Source organism: Pelophylax lessonae (assembly GCF_965119305.1).
Source record: "Pelophylax lessonae genome assembly, chromosome: 12".
NCBI lineage: Eukaryota > Metazoa > Chordata > Amphibia > Anura > Ranidae > Pelophylax > Pelophylax lessonae.
Genome location: NC_138779.1, coordinates 78,735,330 through 78,751,845, shown reverse-complemented (window position 1 = coordinate 78,751,845; position 16,516 = coordinate 78,735,330). Strand labels below are relative to the sequence as shown.

At 45.4% G+C, this 16,516-nt stretch overlaps 1 protein-coding gene across 1 annotated transcript in view; it reads right to left on the bottom strand.

Annotated features, from left to right (window-relative positions):
• Positions 1 to 16,516, bottom strand: part of PANK4 (pantothenate kinase 4 (inactive)) — a 126,021-nt gene that overhangs the window by 72,741 nt on the left and 36,764 nt on the right. Inside the window, exon 7 of the mRNA XM_082273915.1 lies at positions 5,823 to 6,004. Coding sequence (XP_082130041.1) covers positions 5,823 to 6,004 — 182 coding nt within the window. The remainder of the gene's footprint in view (positions 1 to 5,822; positions 6,005 to 16,516) is intronic.

Sequence of the window (16,516 nt, the reverse complement as noted above, 5' to 3'; positions counted from 1 at the left end):
GGCTGAAAAAAAAAGAAGGGTCCTGTGCGTGTTTGGTGCGGATACAGTGCGAATTCAGCCAAAGTGTATGGCAGAATTCGCATTCGCACATGAGATCGCATGTAATGAAGGAGCAGTGCGCTCCGAATTACATGCGATCTCCGGAGCCGCAATAATGTGAACCGGCACTAAAATTGCTCTGGGCCATAAGGGGGTAAATAGATGTGAGAGCCGAAGTGGATAAACATATTAGCTTAGATTGTAAGCTCTAACGAGCAGGGCCCTCTGATTCCTACTGTTTAAAGTGTATTGGATTTGTACTGTTTACCCTCAAGTTGTAAAGCGCTGCGTAAACTGTCGGCGCTATACAAATCCTATATAATAATAATAATATTAAATTTCAACTGTAAAACCTGTATTGGGATTTTTTGCTGGGTCTCCATTAGGCAGATTACTTGTCTTGTCTTACCGTTAACAGAATGGCTTTCAGCCAGAACAAGGAAGAGTGGGTTAAATCTGCAACAGGACTTCAAAAACAGGACAGCAGTGGCACTGATGAGCTTGCTACCCTGGTTTACGTTATTTGTTTATGGCAGCTAGGGACATTTCCTCAGGATAATTGCTTCGGTTTTCACTTTGCTGTGCACATTCTTGGCTTTGGCATTTTTCTATTTTCTTATGGATCTACTAAAAGGCTTAGCTTCCTGTGTCTTGACATCATTTTTCCTTATTTCTATTTATTGTCTTTTTTTTTTTTCTAGAGTTATTGATTATTTTCATAAGGTGTATTTTTTAGCTGTGTAAATTTAATACATTTATGCAACACTAAAATAAAAATGTACTTCTCTTATACACCAATCATAACACCCAGCTTCAACGGGAAAGGAAGTCTGCTATCCCTGTACAGGCAACATTCAAGGATAGCGGATTTCCTTTCCTATTGGAACAAAGTAGAATAAGGGAAGTAACATCTTACTTTTTTATACTTTATGTATATTGCATACACAGCAGTTTATTTGGCCTTAGGATTCCAATTGTTCGTAGTTTGTGCAAAACTGGACTCAGTGCTTTTATCATGTGGTTGCACATTACCTTTGGACATTGAGATCAGTGGGGCATTTTCTGTACGAGCAACTGCAGAAAGAGGGGTAGGGGTGATGCTGTAGGTTTTTTTTCCTAATCTCTTACTTGGATTCCTTAATGTTCACTCTTGCTGATGTTTTAAGGGGCTTTTCTATTATGTGAATTAAACATTGGAATTTTATTTACAAATGTGTGATTTGTGTCGTATCTTACGAAAACTATAAGGCGTGTATAGTAAGCTCTCTGCCTTTTGTAAGATTTTTAGGACTTGGTTTACTAGAGTTGGGCGGAACATCCCCCACCCCGGTTCGGTTTGTGCCAGAAATCTCGAACATTGCAAAAGTTTGGATCCGAACCATATTAAAATCTATGGGACCCAAACTTGAAAGATCATAAGTCCCTATTCTGAAGGCTTATATGCAAGTTTTTGGCATAAAAGGGCATGGAGGCCCGGGTACTGCCCTGGGAGACATGAATCAATGTAAACTTTATATAAAAAAAAAAATAAAATAAAAAAAAAAAAGATTGTTTTTTACAAGAGCAGTGATTTTAATGATGCTTAAAGTGAAACAATGAAAAAAATGTAAGATTTAACTATAGTGGCCTGGGGGTCCCCTTAGTCTGCCCGTGATGAAGACTAACCGCTGAATGCCTGCTCTGCCATTTTACAGTTCCCAAATAGGTAAGGGACGGAGCCACCTGGTGACATCACTCGGTGGCATCGCCCCCTTGTGACGTCACTGACCAGTGCATGCTGGGTCAGTGATGTCACAAGGGGGCATTGCCACCAGGTGGCCTGCCCCTAACTTAAGGAACAGTCAAACAGCAGAGCAGGCATTCGGCGGTTAGCCTTTCGTCGCAGGTGGAGCATTTTCTTTTTTCCATTTTAGGGTCCAGCGGGCGTTGTGATTGATGATGAATTTACATTGGAGAACATTTTTTTTTTTTTAATAAAGGAATTTTCAAAAACTGCCTCCTGTCTTTATTTTTGACACTTTTTTTAGTCAATGGGTAGGGGTACAATGTATCCCATACTCATTCACATGGGGGTGGGGCAGGGATCTAGGGGGCCCCCTTGTTAAAGGGAGCTTCCAGATTCTGATAAGTCCCCTGCCCGCAAACCCCAAAACTACCACCCAGGTTTGTCGGGAAGAGGCACTTGTCCCCATCAACATGGAGACAAGGTGCTTTGGGATGGGGCGCAAAGCACACCCCCACCCCCCCCCCCCAATTTGAGGGCATGTGGCCTGATATGATAAGGGGGGGAGGGGGGGGGGATTTTTTCTATCCAGACAAGTGCTCCTGTCCCTGCTGCAGAGTAACACCCCCATAGCAGGATAGACCCACCTCCATGCTTTACTGTAGGCAGGATGTTATTTGGATGGTGAGCGGTGTTTGATTTCCTCCAGACATATCGTTTGCTGTTGAAGCCAAATAAATCAATTTTAGTCTCATCCGACCATAATACCCTTTTCCATGTGGCCTCAGAATCTTCAAGGTGTGTTTAAGGTGGTCAGATGAGACTAAAATGTCATTTTTTGGCCTCAACACCTAACAATATGTCTGGAGGAAATCCAATACAGCTCACCATCCAAATAACACTATTCCTACAGTAAAGAAGGTGGTAATATCCTGTTATGGAGTTATTTCTTTGCAGCAAGGACTTAAGCACTTGTCAGGATAGAGGCAAAATACAGACACATTCTTGAGGAAAATCTGCTGCCCTCTGCCAGAAGGTTGTCAACGGGAAGAAGGTTTACCTTCCAACATGACAATGACCCAAAGCACACAGCAAAAATGACCACACAGTAGTTGAAAGAGAAAAAGGTGAAAGTCCTTGCATTGTCTAGTCAGAGCCCAGACTTCAACCCCATTGAAAATCTGTGGAATGACTTGAAGAAACTGTCCACAAACATTCACCATCAAATTTTACTGAACTTGAGGAAAGAAGAGTGAGCAGATATTGCAAAGTTAGTAGAGACATATCCCAACAGACTAAAGGCTGTAATTAAAGCAAAATGTGGTTCAACAAAATACTGACATAAGGGGAGTGATTATATGAAAAAAAAAAAAGGGGCGGGGGGATTCTTTTCTATACCCACCGTAGGCAACAACCAAAATATCAAGGCATATTAATCTAGTCACCCCTTTAGACCCCTGTATTAAATCTCATGCAAGAATTTGAAGCTGTTGGGAGGTCTGTCCAAATTCAAAATAAATATTTGTAAATCACAAGCCATTAACATTTTGCTGCCTAATCCATGTCTTGTAAGCATTTGAAAATCTTGCTCTTTCAAATGGTCAGATACAGCGATTACTTATCTTGAGATTTAGTTCATCCCTTAGTCAACCAGAATTTAGAGGCCAATGTTCCTTTGACAATAACAATAATATGTAAAAGAAATTAATGTTCCATGCTCCCCCCTTTTAAATTTTGAGGGCTATGCAACTACAACACTTCCTTCCTAAGTCTGTATACAGCACACAGCTCCTTTCATCTCCCTAAAGCTATTTGAATGAATTTGTATGGAAACAGACAGTCTTCTGCTGAAGAATAGAATTAAGAATAGAGCATACCTCACATTGTCTGTGTCCCACCCTATATCACCCAGTTGAATAAAGAAAATGGGACCTTCTTTACAAAGGGCCAAATAGACTACATCATATATTTAGCTCTAAAGCCTCTATAGCTAATAAAACCCAAGAAACCGGATAGAAGATCATCACTAGCTGATACCATGTTCAATCAAATTGCATATTTTTTTCCTGCCTCTTCACATTGTTGGAGATGCAACGGTGAGCAAGGCACAATGCTACATATTTTCTGGTCCTGGAAAGGTGTCGAGGCATTCACAGACACTAATCTGGGCCTGAACCTGGCCAGATATCTTCCAGATTTCTCTACAAAAATGTTCCTCCCAATAACTGCCCAAGGGCTGACCAGAATGAGTTAAACTGCATGGAAGGACTGACACTAACAGGAGAGAACTGTTCTGGAAGATTTGGTCCTATAGGTTTGTGTTTACTGCTTCTGAGGAGTATGAGGCCCTAATGAGTGATAGTGCAGGGAGAATGTGTGATGTAAGAGTTTTGGGGTTCTTCCTTCTCACCAACCTCCCCTTACCTCATTCTGGCAGTATTTTGGGGAGGGGTGAAGCACAGGGGTTTTCCTTTCCCTCCCCCCATCCCATTTTCTTCTCTATACTTATCCCTCCAACTTCTGTTTTTTTCTTTATGGTAAGTGTTTTAAGATCTTCATATCAAAGTTTACAAAAATTCTTGCAAACCTCAAAAAAACGTTTGTGACCTGCTACGCTGTAACTGACACAACTCCGATGTGTACGCATAGTAAACTACTTCTCCAGACCCCTCAAAAAAGGGCCCTTAGGACAGTCCCATGTGGTCCAGATATAGCGAACAATCAATCACAATACAGTGGTTCTTTCAGCAGTATTTTTGCCCATGTAGTGAAGGCAACAATTGATAATAGGCGAGCACAGAGATTGTCCAATAACCTGCTTTGCAAGCGTCATTGGGACTTTGCAACCAGCATCTACACAGTCAGACCATTGTAAGTTGTATGCAAAACCCTGGTCATTAATTGCTATTAAAAATGTGAGACAAGTGTACAATAATTCCTTAATGAGAAATCAGCTCTCGGCTATTGGGAAACAATTTGTAACCTTCAGTGCAGGTGCTACTCCTACCCCACTCCTCTTATACTTACCTGAACCCAATCTCCATCCATCGCTGTGCAAGATAGCTCTGCTCTCTCCCTCCTCACTGGGCAAACTGATAGAAAATGGAAGCCATTGGCTCCTGCTGTTGTCAATCATATCCAGTGAAGAGGGAGAAGGGGGGGGTGGGGCCGAGCCACAATGTCTGTGCCAATAGAGCCTGCATGAGTGCCCTTCTATGGGGGCAGGTAGGTGCGGGAAGAATCAGGAGTGTCGGCGGGTGACCCCATAAGGAGGAGGATCGGGACTGCTCTGTGAAAAACCATTGCAAAGAGCAGACAAGTATGACATGATTGTCATTTTATTTTTTAAAAATGAAAGCTTTGCAATCACTTTAAAACAATAAAATAAATGTCTAGGCAAAACACCCAAATACACAAAAAAACTCCATATAAAAGAGCGGTTTTACCTGCCAATGTATTTGTATTTTCAGAGATTTACACATCCCTGCCACACAGCACAGCCATGGTTGATAACACTTTCTCTGCTATTGGTATAAGCTGTGGAAGGGATACAGTGGTGTCCTCTCTCCGCCTCAACCTAATGCCTAGACAGTGAAAGAGCAACAGTAGATTGATGTGGTCATCACTCTGCTCACTCTACTCTCTAATTTCAGAATGCCCATATCAGCATGCACATTAGGATTTAGCACACCTGTTTGGCTTCCAGTCCTGCCCTTCCCTCTCAGTCCTGCCGCTGTTGTATAGAAAGTTGCAAGAGCCTGATAGCAAACCAAAGTTCAGTACTTTCACTAGCTGCTTTTAAAAATAGACGAATACTAATGTATTTAAATACAGAGCTGTATTTGTTCTTTACCCTGCATTTTAGTTTTAAAGACTTCCAAGCATGTCAAGAGATTGACAATAATAGCAAATGCTTTTACCCTTAATGCAAAATAATTCAACCTGACACTGCCAGATTGTGGCTAGTGATGCTCAAATTATTCACATCACAGCAATAACTAAGCCACATGGCCAGCCTATAATATTTCTCTTTATAGCCCTTTATAGTGTAGCGTCCCACCTTAGAGAAGAAGTTGATACTGTAGGTGATGGTGTGCATTGTGACAGGATGACCTCGAATGAAGAAGCCTCCGAAATACACCTGAGATAGGTTGTGCTGTTTGGCATACAGACACGCCAACTGGCCAATGTCATTGCTGATCATGTGCAGTAAACTCTTTGCCATGTCTTCTTTGGAGAATTCTAGGGTACATAAGAGAAATATTGAATTAGACTTACCAGCAATTCCCTTTCCAAGAACCTTCCACAGCTGAACTTAAAATTCTAAAACTTTTTTTTTTTTTAAGATTTGGATAGAGAGGGGAGGGGCTAGAGCCCATGTTATCCTTATATTGCGGTCTGTGTGCCCATTAGGGAAGTTTGGTCTCCCGAATTGTCCTGCTCTCCAATGTTACCAAAGATGAAGGGGAGGATAAATCTTTAGTTACCACCAGAAGAGAAATAGGGGAGAAATCCTTAAATGGGGGCACTTGTTCCCATGACAACTCTTGGAGGGGAGGTAAAATTTTGATATAATGCCAGGTGTCATTATCTCTTGATTGATTATTGTTACACCCTTAGGCATTTCTTTACCATATAACTCAGAGATAATTGCCCACGTTTCTAACAGGTTTACATCGGAGAAGATTCCACCTACCCAAATGGGACAAGTTGGGAGTTTAAAAAGTTAAAAGAGCTTCACCCAGCTGCAATTCCTTAATTTTTCCCTAAAGAAAACTTGATGCAATAGAAGAGCATAAAAATATATTTTCGTTTTAAAATAATTATGCCAGGAGTCATTGTGGAAGATTCCTGGAAGGAGAATTATGGGGAAGTCTGATTCAGCATTTCCATCTTCCTAGAGGACACCCTTTATCTGAAAGGATCCTAAACACTAACCCAAGAGGAACCTAGATCCTCTTATTACTAAAGCTTCCAGACAAGTTAGGTTTAATGGTAGAGAGAGTCAAAGTATATGCTTAAAGCAGTGAAAAAAAAAAAGAAGGAAGAAAGATACCCCTGTAAAAAAGACACATTGTAGTTGCCTGTCTCACTGCCTATTTTTCAATTCTTCAAGATCTATAGTGCTTGGAGAATCCCCTTTATTTGACATCCTGTGTGAAAGTGTTCGATTTCAGGTCCCCCATCAAGAGATGCTGTTCCTTCTGCCCCTATGTTACTACCACATCCTCCAGTGGCATAAAGGCTGCTGGAAAAATTTGGGGACCAGGATTAAACAAGGCTGAAAGTGTGCAATAAAGAGAATGCTCTTAGCATCATAGCCCTTACAGAGGTCATGAATCTGGGGAGCAACATTTATATAAAAAAAAAAAAAAAAATAATCTCTTTAAAAAAGGAGGAATCTTATTTTCGAAGAATTCAATTTTGGTGGTATTTAAAAGGTAACATCACAAATGATGTTTTATATTATATATACAGTGCCTTGCGAAAGTATTCGGCCCCCTTGAACTTTGCGACCTTTTGCCACATTTCAGGCTTCAAACAAAGATATAAACTATTTTTTTGTGAAGAAACAACAACAAGTGGGACACAATCATGAAGTGGAACAAATTTATTGGAGATTTCAAACTTTTTTAACAAATAAAAAACTGAAAAATTGGGCGTGCAAGATTATTCAGCCCCTTTACTTTCAGTGCAGCAAACTCTCTCCAGAAGTTCAGTGAGGATCTCTGAATGATCCAATGTTGACCTAAATGACTAATGATGATAAATAGAATCCACCTGTGTGTAATCAAGTCTCTGTATAAATGCACCTGCACTGTGATAGTCTCAGAGGTCCGTTTAAAGCGCAGAGAGCATCATGAAGAACAAGGAACACACCAGGCAGGTCCGATATACTGTTGTGGAGAAGTTTAAAGCCGGATTTGGATACAAAAAGATTTCCCAAGCTTTAAACATCCCAAGGAGCACTGTGCAAGTGATAATATTGAAATGGGAGTATCGGACCACTGCAAATCTACAAAGACCTGTCCGTCCCTCTAAACTTTCAGCTCATACAAGGAGAAGACTGATCAGAGATGCAGCCAAGAGGCCCATGATCACTCTGGATGAACTGCAGAGATCTACAGCTGAGGTGGGAGACTCTGTCCATAGGATAACAATCAGTCGTATACTGCACAAATCTGGCCTTTATGGAAGAGTGGCAAGAAGAAAGCCATGTCTTAAAGATATCCATAAAAAGGGTTGTTTAAAGTTTGCCACAAGCCACCTGGGAGACACACCAAACATGTGGAAGAAGGTGCTCTGGTCAGATGAAACCAAAAATCAAACTTTTTGGCAACAATGCAAAAAGTTATGTTTGGCGTAAAAGCAACACAGCTCATCACCCTGAACACAGCATCCCCACTGTCAAACATGGTGGTGGCAGCATCATGGTTTGGGCCTGCTTTTCTTCAGCAGGGACAGGGAAGATGGTTAAAATTGATGGGAAGATGGATGAAGCCAAATACAGGACCATTCTGGAAGAAAACCTGATGGAGTCTGCAAAAGACCTGAGACTGGGACGGAGATTTGTCTTCCAACAAGACAATGATCCAAAACAAAGCAAAATCTACAATGGAATGGTTCACAAATAAACATATCCAGGTGTTAGAATGGCCAAGTCAAAGTCCAGACCTGAATCCAATCGAGTATCTGTGGAAAGAACTGAAAACTGCTGTTCACAAACGCTCTCCATCCAACCTCACTGAGCTCGAGCTGTTTTGCAAGGAGGAATGGGCAAAAATTTCAGTCTCTCGATGTGCAAAACTGATAGAGACATACCCCAAGCGACTGTAATCCCAGCAAAAGGTGGCGCTACAAAGTATTAACTTAAGGGGGCTGAATAATTTTGCATGCCCAATTTTTCAGTTTTTTATTTGTTAAAAAAGTTTTAAATATCCAATAAATTTTGTTCCACTTCATGATTGTGTCCCACTTGTTGTTGATTCTTCACAAAAAAACGGAATTTTTGTAAGATCTTACCTGTAAAATTCCTTTCTCTGAGTCCTCCGACAGTCGCCGCCCCTTCATATTCGTCACAATAGGGTTATTGACCTTTGCTCCGTAGGAGTAGCTAGGGAACAGAATATGTTATCAAAGCTTTTAGCATACCCCACCCCCAGGGGGTGGTCCCCTCAGTCAATACCCTCCTGCTTCCTGCATTCCTACCTCAGTTTCAGTAGCATAGCAGTAGAGTACATAAACAAAGCCCCAAAAGAGGGGCGGGGGCGGCGACTGTCGGAGGACTCAGAGAAAGGAATTTTACAGGTAAGATTTTACAAAAATTCCGTTTTCTCTTACGTCCTCCGACAGTCGCCGCCCCTTCATATTCGTCACAATAGGGACGTCCCAAAGCAGTGTAGACATGAGGGGTGGGAAAAAAGCAGCCGCGCCTAAGGCAACGCAATACCCACATCAGAGAAAGGAACCTTACCAAAGGAAGGAAACCAACTGGGCAACATGAAAAAAAAAAAAAACTTGCTCAACAGGAGCAACAACCCAGGAAAGAACAAGTAACCTAGGGGTAAAAATACCCCAACAGCCAAGGACCCAAACAAAGGACCCTAAGGCACTGCCGCACTAAGAACTTTACGGCCAAAGGAAGCATCTGCCGATGCCTGAACATCCACCTTGTAGAATTTTGAGAAGGTGTGAACGGACGACCAAGTCGCCGCCTTACACACCTGGGCCACAGAAGCCCGATGATGACAGGCCCAAGACGTACTCAGATCTTGTAGAGTGCGCCTTCACAGGCATGGGGGGAACTTTCCCCTTCAAAGCATAGGCCTGTTCAATGACCTGCCTGATCCATTTGGCGATGGTAGAAGCCGACGCCTCCATGCCCTTCCGAGGCCCCTCTGGAAGGACAAATAGAGAATCCGTCTTGCGAAAGGGTTCAGTCGATGACAGGTAAACCCTGATCGCCCGAACAACATCCAAGGAATGCAAAGCCACTTCCTTTGGATGTTTTGGCTTTGCGCAAAGCGAAGGCAAGACAATGTCCTCATTGAGGTGAAATTCCGAAATCCTTTTTGGAAGGAAGGACGGGTTAGGTCGCAAGACCACCTTATCCAAGTGAACCACCAAATACGGAGATCTGCAGGACAAAGCAGCCAGCTCCGACACCCTACGAGCCGAGGCGATTGCCACCAAAAAAGCGACCTTCTTGGACAACATAGACAACGAGATCTCCCTGATTTTTTCAAAGGGAGCATGTTGCAATACGGACAGAACAAGATTCAAGTCCCATGGAGGCAAAGGCTCCCTCCTAGGAGGGACCAGATGCCGCACCCCTTGAACAAAGGTGCCAACCAAAGAATTAGACACCACAGGGCGTTGAAAGAGAACGGCCAGAGTAGAAATCTGACCCTTAATCGTGGCCAACGCCAAACGCTGGTCCACGCCCGTTTGAAGAAAAGCCAACACCCTTGATACCGAGTATGAGCGAGGGGAATACCCCCTGGACTCACACCAAGCAAAATAGGCCTTCCAAGTACGGTAGTAAACCTTCCCCGAAGAGGACTTTCTAGCCTTGATCAAAGTGTGAATGACCTCAGGGGAGAGACCTTTATCCTTCAGGATCTGGGTTTCAACAGCCAGGCCGTTAAAGCCAGCGACTGTAAAGCAGGATGGAATATCGGCCCTTGAGACAGTAGATCGTCTTGAAGAGGCAGACGCCACGGAGCGTCGACCGCCAGATTCACGAGGTCTGCGTACCAAGACCGGCGAGGCCAGTCTGGTGCCACCAGAATCACCGTTTTCGGGTCCGAGGCCAACCTGCGAAGGAACCTGGACAGCAGCTGAATCGGTGGAAAGGCATACATCAGACGATACTGATGCCAGGGCGCCACCAACGCGTCTGAGGCGTCTGCCCGAGGATCGCGCGTCCTTGCCACGAACCTTTCCACCTTGTTGTTCAGACGAGATGCGAACAGGTCCACATCTGGGGACCCCCACTTCTCGCACAACATCAGAAAGACATCCGGGTGAAGGGACCATTCTCCCTGGTCCAGGGTCTGGCGGCTCAGATAATCCGCCTGCCAGTTCTCCACCCCCGGAATGTGAACAGCAGATATTGCCGGGACATGCGTCTCGGCCCAAGATAGAATGTCGGCTACTTCCCGAGCCGCTCGGGCACTCCTGGTGCCCCCTTGGTGGTTGATGTAGGCCACCGCTGTGGCATTGTCCGTCTGCACCCGAACCGGACGGCCCTGCAGCCTGTCCGACCAACGCCGAAGGCAGAGATTTATCGCTCGCAATTCCAGAATGTTGATCGGAAGGGAGGACTCCTCCTCCGACCCAAGGTCCCTGGGCGGACAGAACGCCCAGAACACCACCCCAGCCCGACAGGCTGGCATCCGTGGTGATCACTGTCCACGAGCAAGGATGAAAGGACTTGCCCGCCGACACCGCCGGGGACTGGAGCCACCACAGAAGGTCCCTTCTGGTGCGATGACTCAACGAAATCTGGAGATCCAGAGATTGCGGTCGTCCGTCCCACCTGGCCAGAATCTCCCTTTGGAGACCCCTCGAAAGCTGAGACCATCAGCCCCAGACACCTCATGCACGTCCGGAGGGACGAGCACTGAACGTCCCTGAGGGACCCGACTTCTTCTTGAAGCTTCCGGAGCTTGTCTTTCGGCAGGAAGACCTTCGCCTAAACAGAATCCAGGATCATTCCCAGGTAAGGAAGACGAACCGACGGACACAGCGTCGACTTTGGAAAATTTATCGTTCAACCGAACTCCTGCAGAGTCTGCATCGTGATGGACAGGTCGCTCACCAGACCCTGACTGGTCGCAGACCGAACCAGAATGTCGTCCAGATACCCCAGGATCGAGATGCCCTGGGCTCTCAACAAAGCCAGGACCGGCGCAAGCACCTTGGTGAAAACCCGCGGAGCCGAGGCGAGACCAAAGGGCAACGCCACGAATTGGTAGTGATCCTCCGCAATGGCGAATCGAAGGTACTGCTGGTGACCCTCGAAAATGGGAATGTGAAGGTACGCATCCTTCAAGTCGATGGTAGCCATGAATTCCCCCGGAACCAGGGCAGCCACCACCGAGCGCAGGGATTCCATGCGGAACTTGCAAACCCGCACAAAGCAGTTCAGAGCTTTCAAGTCCAGAATCGGACGTACCTTGCCCTCCTTCCTGGGCACAGTGAACAGATTTGAATAGAATCCCTGAAATCTGTCCCGATGAGGCACCGGAATCACCACTCCCTGAGCCCGCAGGTCCCGCACCGCCAGGTGCAGATCCCGTAAGCGCTCCGGAGACAGCTGAAGATTTGAGGGAAAAAATCTGCCCGCCGGCCGAGAGAGAAACTCGATCTTGTATCCAGATCGAACGATTTCCTGAACCCACCTGTCCCGAACGCGGGCCAGCCAGGGTTGAAGAAAACCGAGCAAACGTCCCCCCACCCCAGAACTGGGTGAGGGCGCCCCTTCAGGCCGCATTGTTATGGGCAGCGGACCCGGACTGGCCGGACTTCTGCTTACCTGCCCACGGCTTTTTCTGGGAGCCTTGTCCCTTGAAGGGCTTACCCTTATAGTGCGACCGAAAGGCACGAAAGGACCCCTGAGAGGGTCTAAACGAGGCATTCTTCTTACCGCGAACAAACAGACTTGTGAGTCTGGGGCAAAAGAGTACTCTTACCCCCAGAAACACCCTTTATCAGAGTATCCAAAGATTTGCCAAAAAGGCGAGAGAGCCCGCGTAAGGCAAATTAGCCAAAGTCTTGCGAGAAGATTGGTCAACAGACCAACATTTCAGCCAGACCAGGCGACGATTTAACACCGCCACACTCTGCAGACGCGCAGCCAAAAGGGACCATATCTAGGTCCGCATCACACAAATACTTGACACCCTGATGAATCTGATCCACCATAGCCAAGGTCGACGGCGAAGCAGAGTCAGCCACCAGAGTGCGCCTGAGCACCTGCGTCCAATCGGCAATAGCCTGGGCTGCCATAATGGAAGCAAAAATAGGCTTCAGCATAGAGCCCGCAACCGTATAAGCATGACGGGCTAGAGACTCCAATCTCCTGTCCGTAGGGTCCCGGAACACCGGGGTATCCTCAGCAGGAATCGCAGTGGATTTATTCAAAATCGCCACCGCGTGATCCACCTGAGGCAGCACACACCAACGCTCATCAGTAGCTGGTGTAAAAGGATAACGCAGCTTGAACCTACTCGGCACAGCAAAAGGCTTCTTTATGTTGCGCCATTGCTCCTCAACAGCGCGCTGAAATTCCGTAGAGCAAGGAAAAACCTGCAACGTTTTGCGTTTTCTCTGCGTCCCATAAGAGGACATCAAAGCAGGAGGACACGGTTCATCCTCCAAATGCAGCGTTTGTTTGATAGAAGCAACCAACTCATCCATGAGTGCAAGCTCTTCAGATGAGCCAGGGGGAGAATTATCAACCCCTTCCACCTCAGCCTCCCCTTCAGACCCCGCAAGGTCTAGAGAAGAACGAGACCCTGAGAAGGGCACTCCAGCCATAGCATCCCCATCGCCCTCTGAATCAGAGGAAATGGACACTGGGCCTTTTTGTGGATCGATCAGCCACCAGCATCTGCACCTGAGCAACAAGGTTAGCCACAATAGTAGCCAGATCAGCCCCCTCGGGGGAAGCAGCAGCAGCCCCCTGGCCCCCTACCAAGGAGGGAGGAAACTTGCTTTCCTGAGAATCCATGCCCCAGTAACTTAGGAAAAAAAAAAAAGAAGTACTGCCCCTTTAAGGTCGCGGCGATCGTAGCCCACCGCACTTACAAAACACACTGACCCACGGGGCTAGGAATACAAGGCAAGGAATACAGGAATGGAAGGTAAAACCTGGAGAGGTCACACAGGCTGCTGCATCGATCGCTGTCCTCAGAGCAAAAGGAAGTGATGTGAGACTGACCGCCCCCATAAAGCCTATGTAAGGCTACACAAACATGGCCGCCGGCCGAGGCTGTAGAGGCAGAAAACACTGACATGTGGCTCGCGCGATCGCCGCCAAAATGGCGGCGTTTGGCGCCAAAACAGCGCTCTCACCACACAGGATCGGCCACCACAAAACGGTCACAAAAAAATGGCGGACCGCAGCAGCGGTCGCCGCACAGTGTGCCCACAACATGTCTCACAATCATGTCCTTCACAGCACACAGCATGTCACAAAGAGCAGAGCAGGAGAGCCCCCCCCCCCTTGCAGCCCACAGAGAGCAGCTTCACTGACAGGGAGCTCAACATTATGCACAGACATGCAGGGTCCCACAGTCCCAGACTGACACCCAAGACAGACAGGTCCCCACACAGAAATACACTTACCATCCGGATGGCGTGGGGAGCCTGCACAAGCGATCAAACCGCTGCACTAAGGACAGGGAGAGTCGCAGCCAGGACGCAGTGGAATTGCGGTGCGAAACCGCATGGCGTCCAGTGAGGTAGCCACCTCACTGCAGCATCCCTGCAGCGAACAGGGATGGGTCGTTTATATTTGCCAGGGAAACCTAGCTGAACGCTCGATGGCAGGCTGGGAAGCCACTGGCACTGAACCCCGGATAACCAGGGAGGCCAGCCCGAGACCCAGCACCGCACGATCATCTTCATCAGAAGATCTAACTAGAGCTGAAAATAAACAGCTAAGTAAAGAAAGAGAAAAAAAACTCCAAATAAAATCAAAAAGAGAAAAGAAGCGTAGACTGAAAAGCCCCAGCACAGGAAACGCCAAACCTACTCCTGAGCTAGACAAATGAAACTGAGGTAGGAATGCAGGAAGCAGGAGGGTATTGACTGAGGGGACCACCCTCTGGGGGTGGGGTATGCTAAAAGCTTTGATAATAACATATTCTGTTGCCTAGCTACTCCTACGGAGCAAAGGTCAATAACCCTATTGTGACGAATATGAAGGGGCGGCGACTGTCGGAGGACGTAAGAGAAATTAGTTTTATATATTTATGTTTGAAGCCTGAAATGTGGCAAAAGGTTGAAAATTTCAAGGGGGCCGAATACTATTGCAAGGCACTATATTATATATATATATATATATATAAATAATCGCAAGTTTGGTCCAATATGTAGGCTGTATGACCAGGCGCCTGCGGTGCGGCATACAGGACAACCTGTGTGACATTGCCGAGAACCCGCCAAATGTGGCATGCCACTTTAATGGGTTCCATGGTGGGGGATGCATCAGCTTAGGATTCAAGCTTTTCAGAGGGTTAGGTGTTCAGCGCGTGGAGGGGATGGTTTCAGGCTTTTATGCAGATGTGAGGTTTTTTTTGGATTTTTAATTTGTCTACTAGGATACCACTGGGTTTAAATTATGAATGGGATGGCACTCATTTTTATTAGAAATCACGAATGATGCCTGCATGAGTTAGCCTGGATACGCTGCTTACTGACAGTTTCTTCTGTATTATTGATGTTGTGCTTTGTTTCTTTTTTGTTTCCATTTTTCCAATGCCAACCTCGTTATTTATTAAACCCTCACAATATAATGAACTATACTTTTGTAAAATAAACTGACCACCATTTATTGTTTTTATTTGTACATTTGTATAGTATCATTTATCTGTGGAAGTCTGGGTGCTGTGTAGAGAAAGTTAAGCCTGGATTGCCAATTACTGACTTGATATACTGTATAGACTACCAGCACACAGACACAGCAGGTTAGGATTACGTGTCAGTGAGACATGAACTGCGTCAACCTTGCTGTCTGTGTGTGTTGATGTTCTGCCTATGTCCTGTTTTTACTGATGGATGTAAAGAAGATTGATTTTTAGTCACGATTTGAGGTGTGTGGTCATCTATTGTTATAATTTGCAGTATCTCTGACATGAACCAAACCTGCACCCTGTGTTGTGGCTGGGCAGTAAGTGGTGGACTGACCTGGAGTGGTACATTCGCTCTTTTCAAGTTTCTCTAGAAAGTCTAGTACAAAAAGAGCAGATAAATTGCTACTATAAAGGGGTTCATTTATATAGTGAAACAGTAAAAGTAATTATACATTACTTCTAATATATAATTATAATAATAAATACACCCAGAAGTAGGATATATGGGAATTTTAACTAGGAGTCAGACATGAAGCTCCATGAAGGGTGGAAGGGAGATATAAATCATTATTTTAAAGTAGTACTGAAAGCTGAGATTTTTTAATGGATATGATCATTTTAAATATATACTGGTAAATGTTTACTTGAAATGTAATTGTAATGCTTTACACAACCTCCAGCCTATCAGCCTTCACCTTCTCTGCGTTCAAATGCTGATCTTCTCTGCACACAGTCTTTAAAGTGATTTTTTTTTTTTAAACAAACATGTTATACTTACCTGCTCTGTAATGGTTTTGCACAGAGCAGCCCTGATTCACCTCTTCTGTGGTCCCCCACTGACGCTTCTGGCTCCTCCTGCCTTCAGACTGCCCCAATAGCAAGCTGCAAAGTACAGTATAGAGTGCCGCTATGGCTAAAAAAAAAAAAAAAAAAAAAAAAAACACTTCTCCCTTTAGAACCACTCACTTCCAGCCCAGGACTACATGTCCCATGAGGCACTACTCCTCACACATTCACAAGTTCTCAGGCACTTATTGACTGTCTTCTGACATGCATGGATGGTGTACTGAGCTGTATGTGTGCTGCACTGTGTCTTCTGACATGTATGGATGGTGTACTGAGGTGCATGTGTGCTTCACTGTATTTCCTGATATGTAAACAAATAATGCAT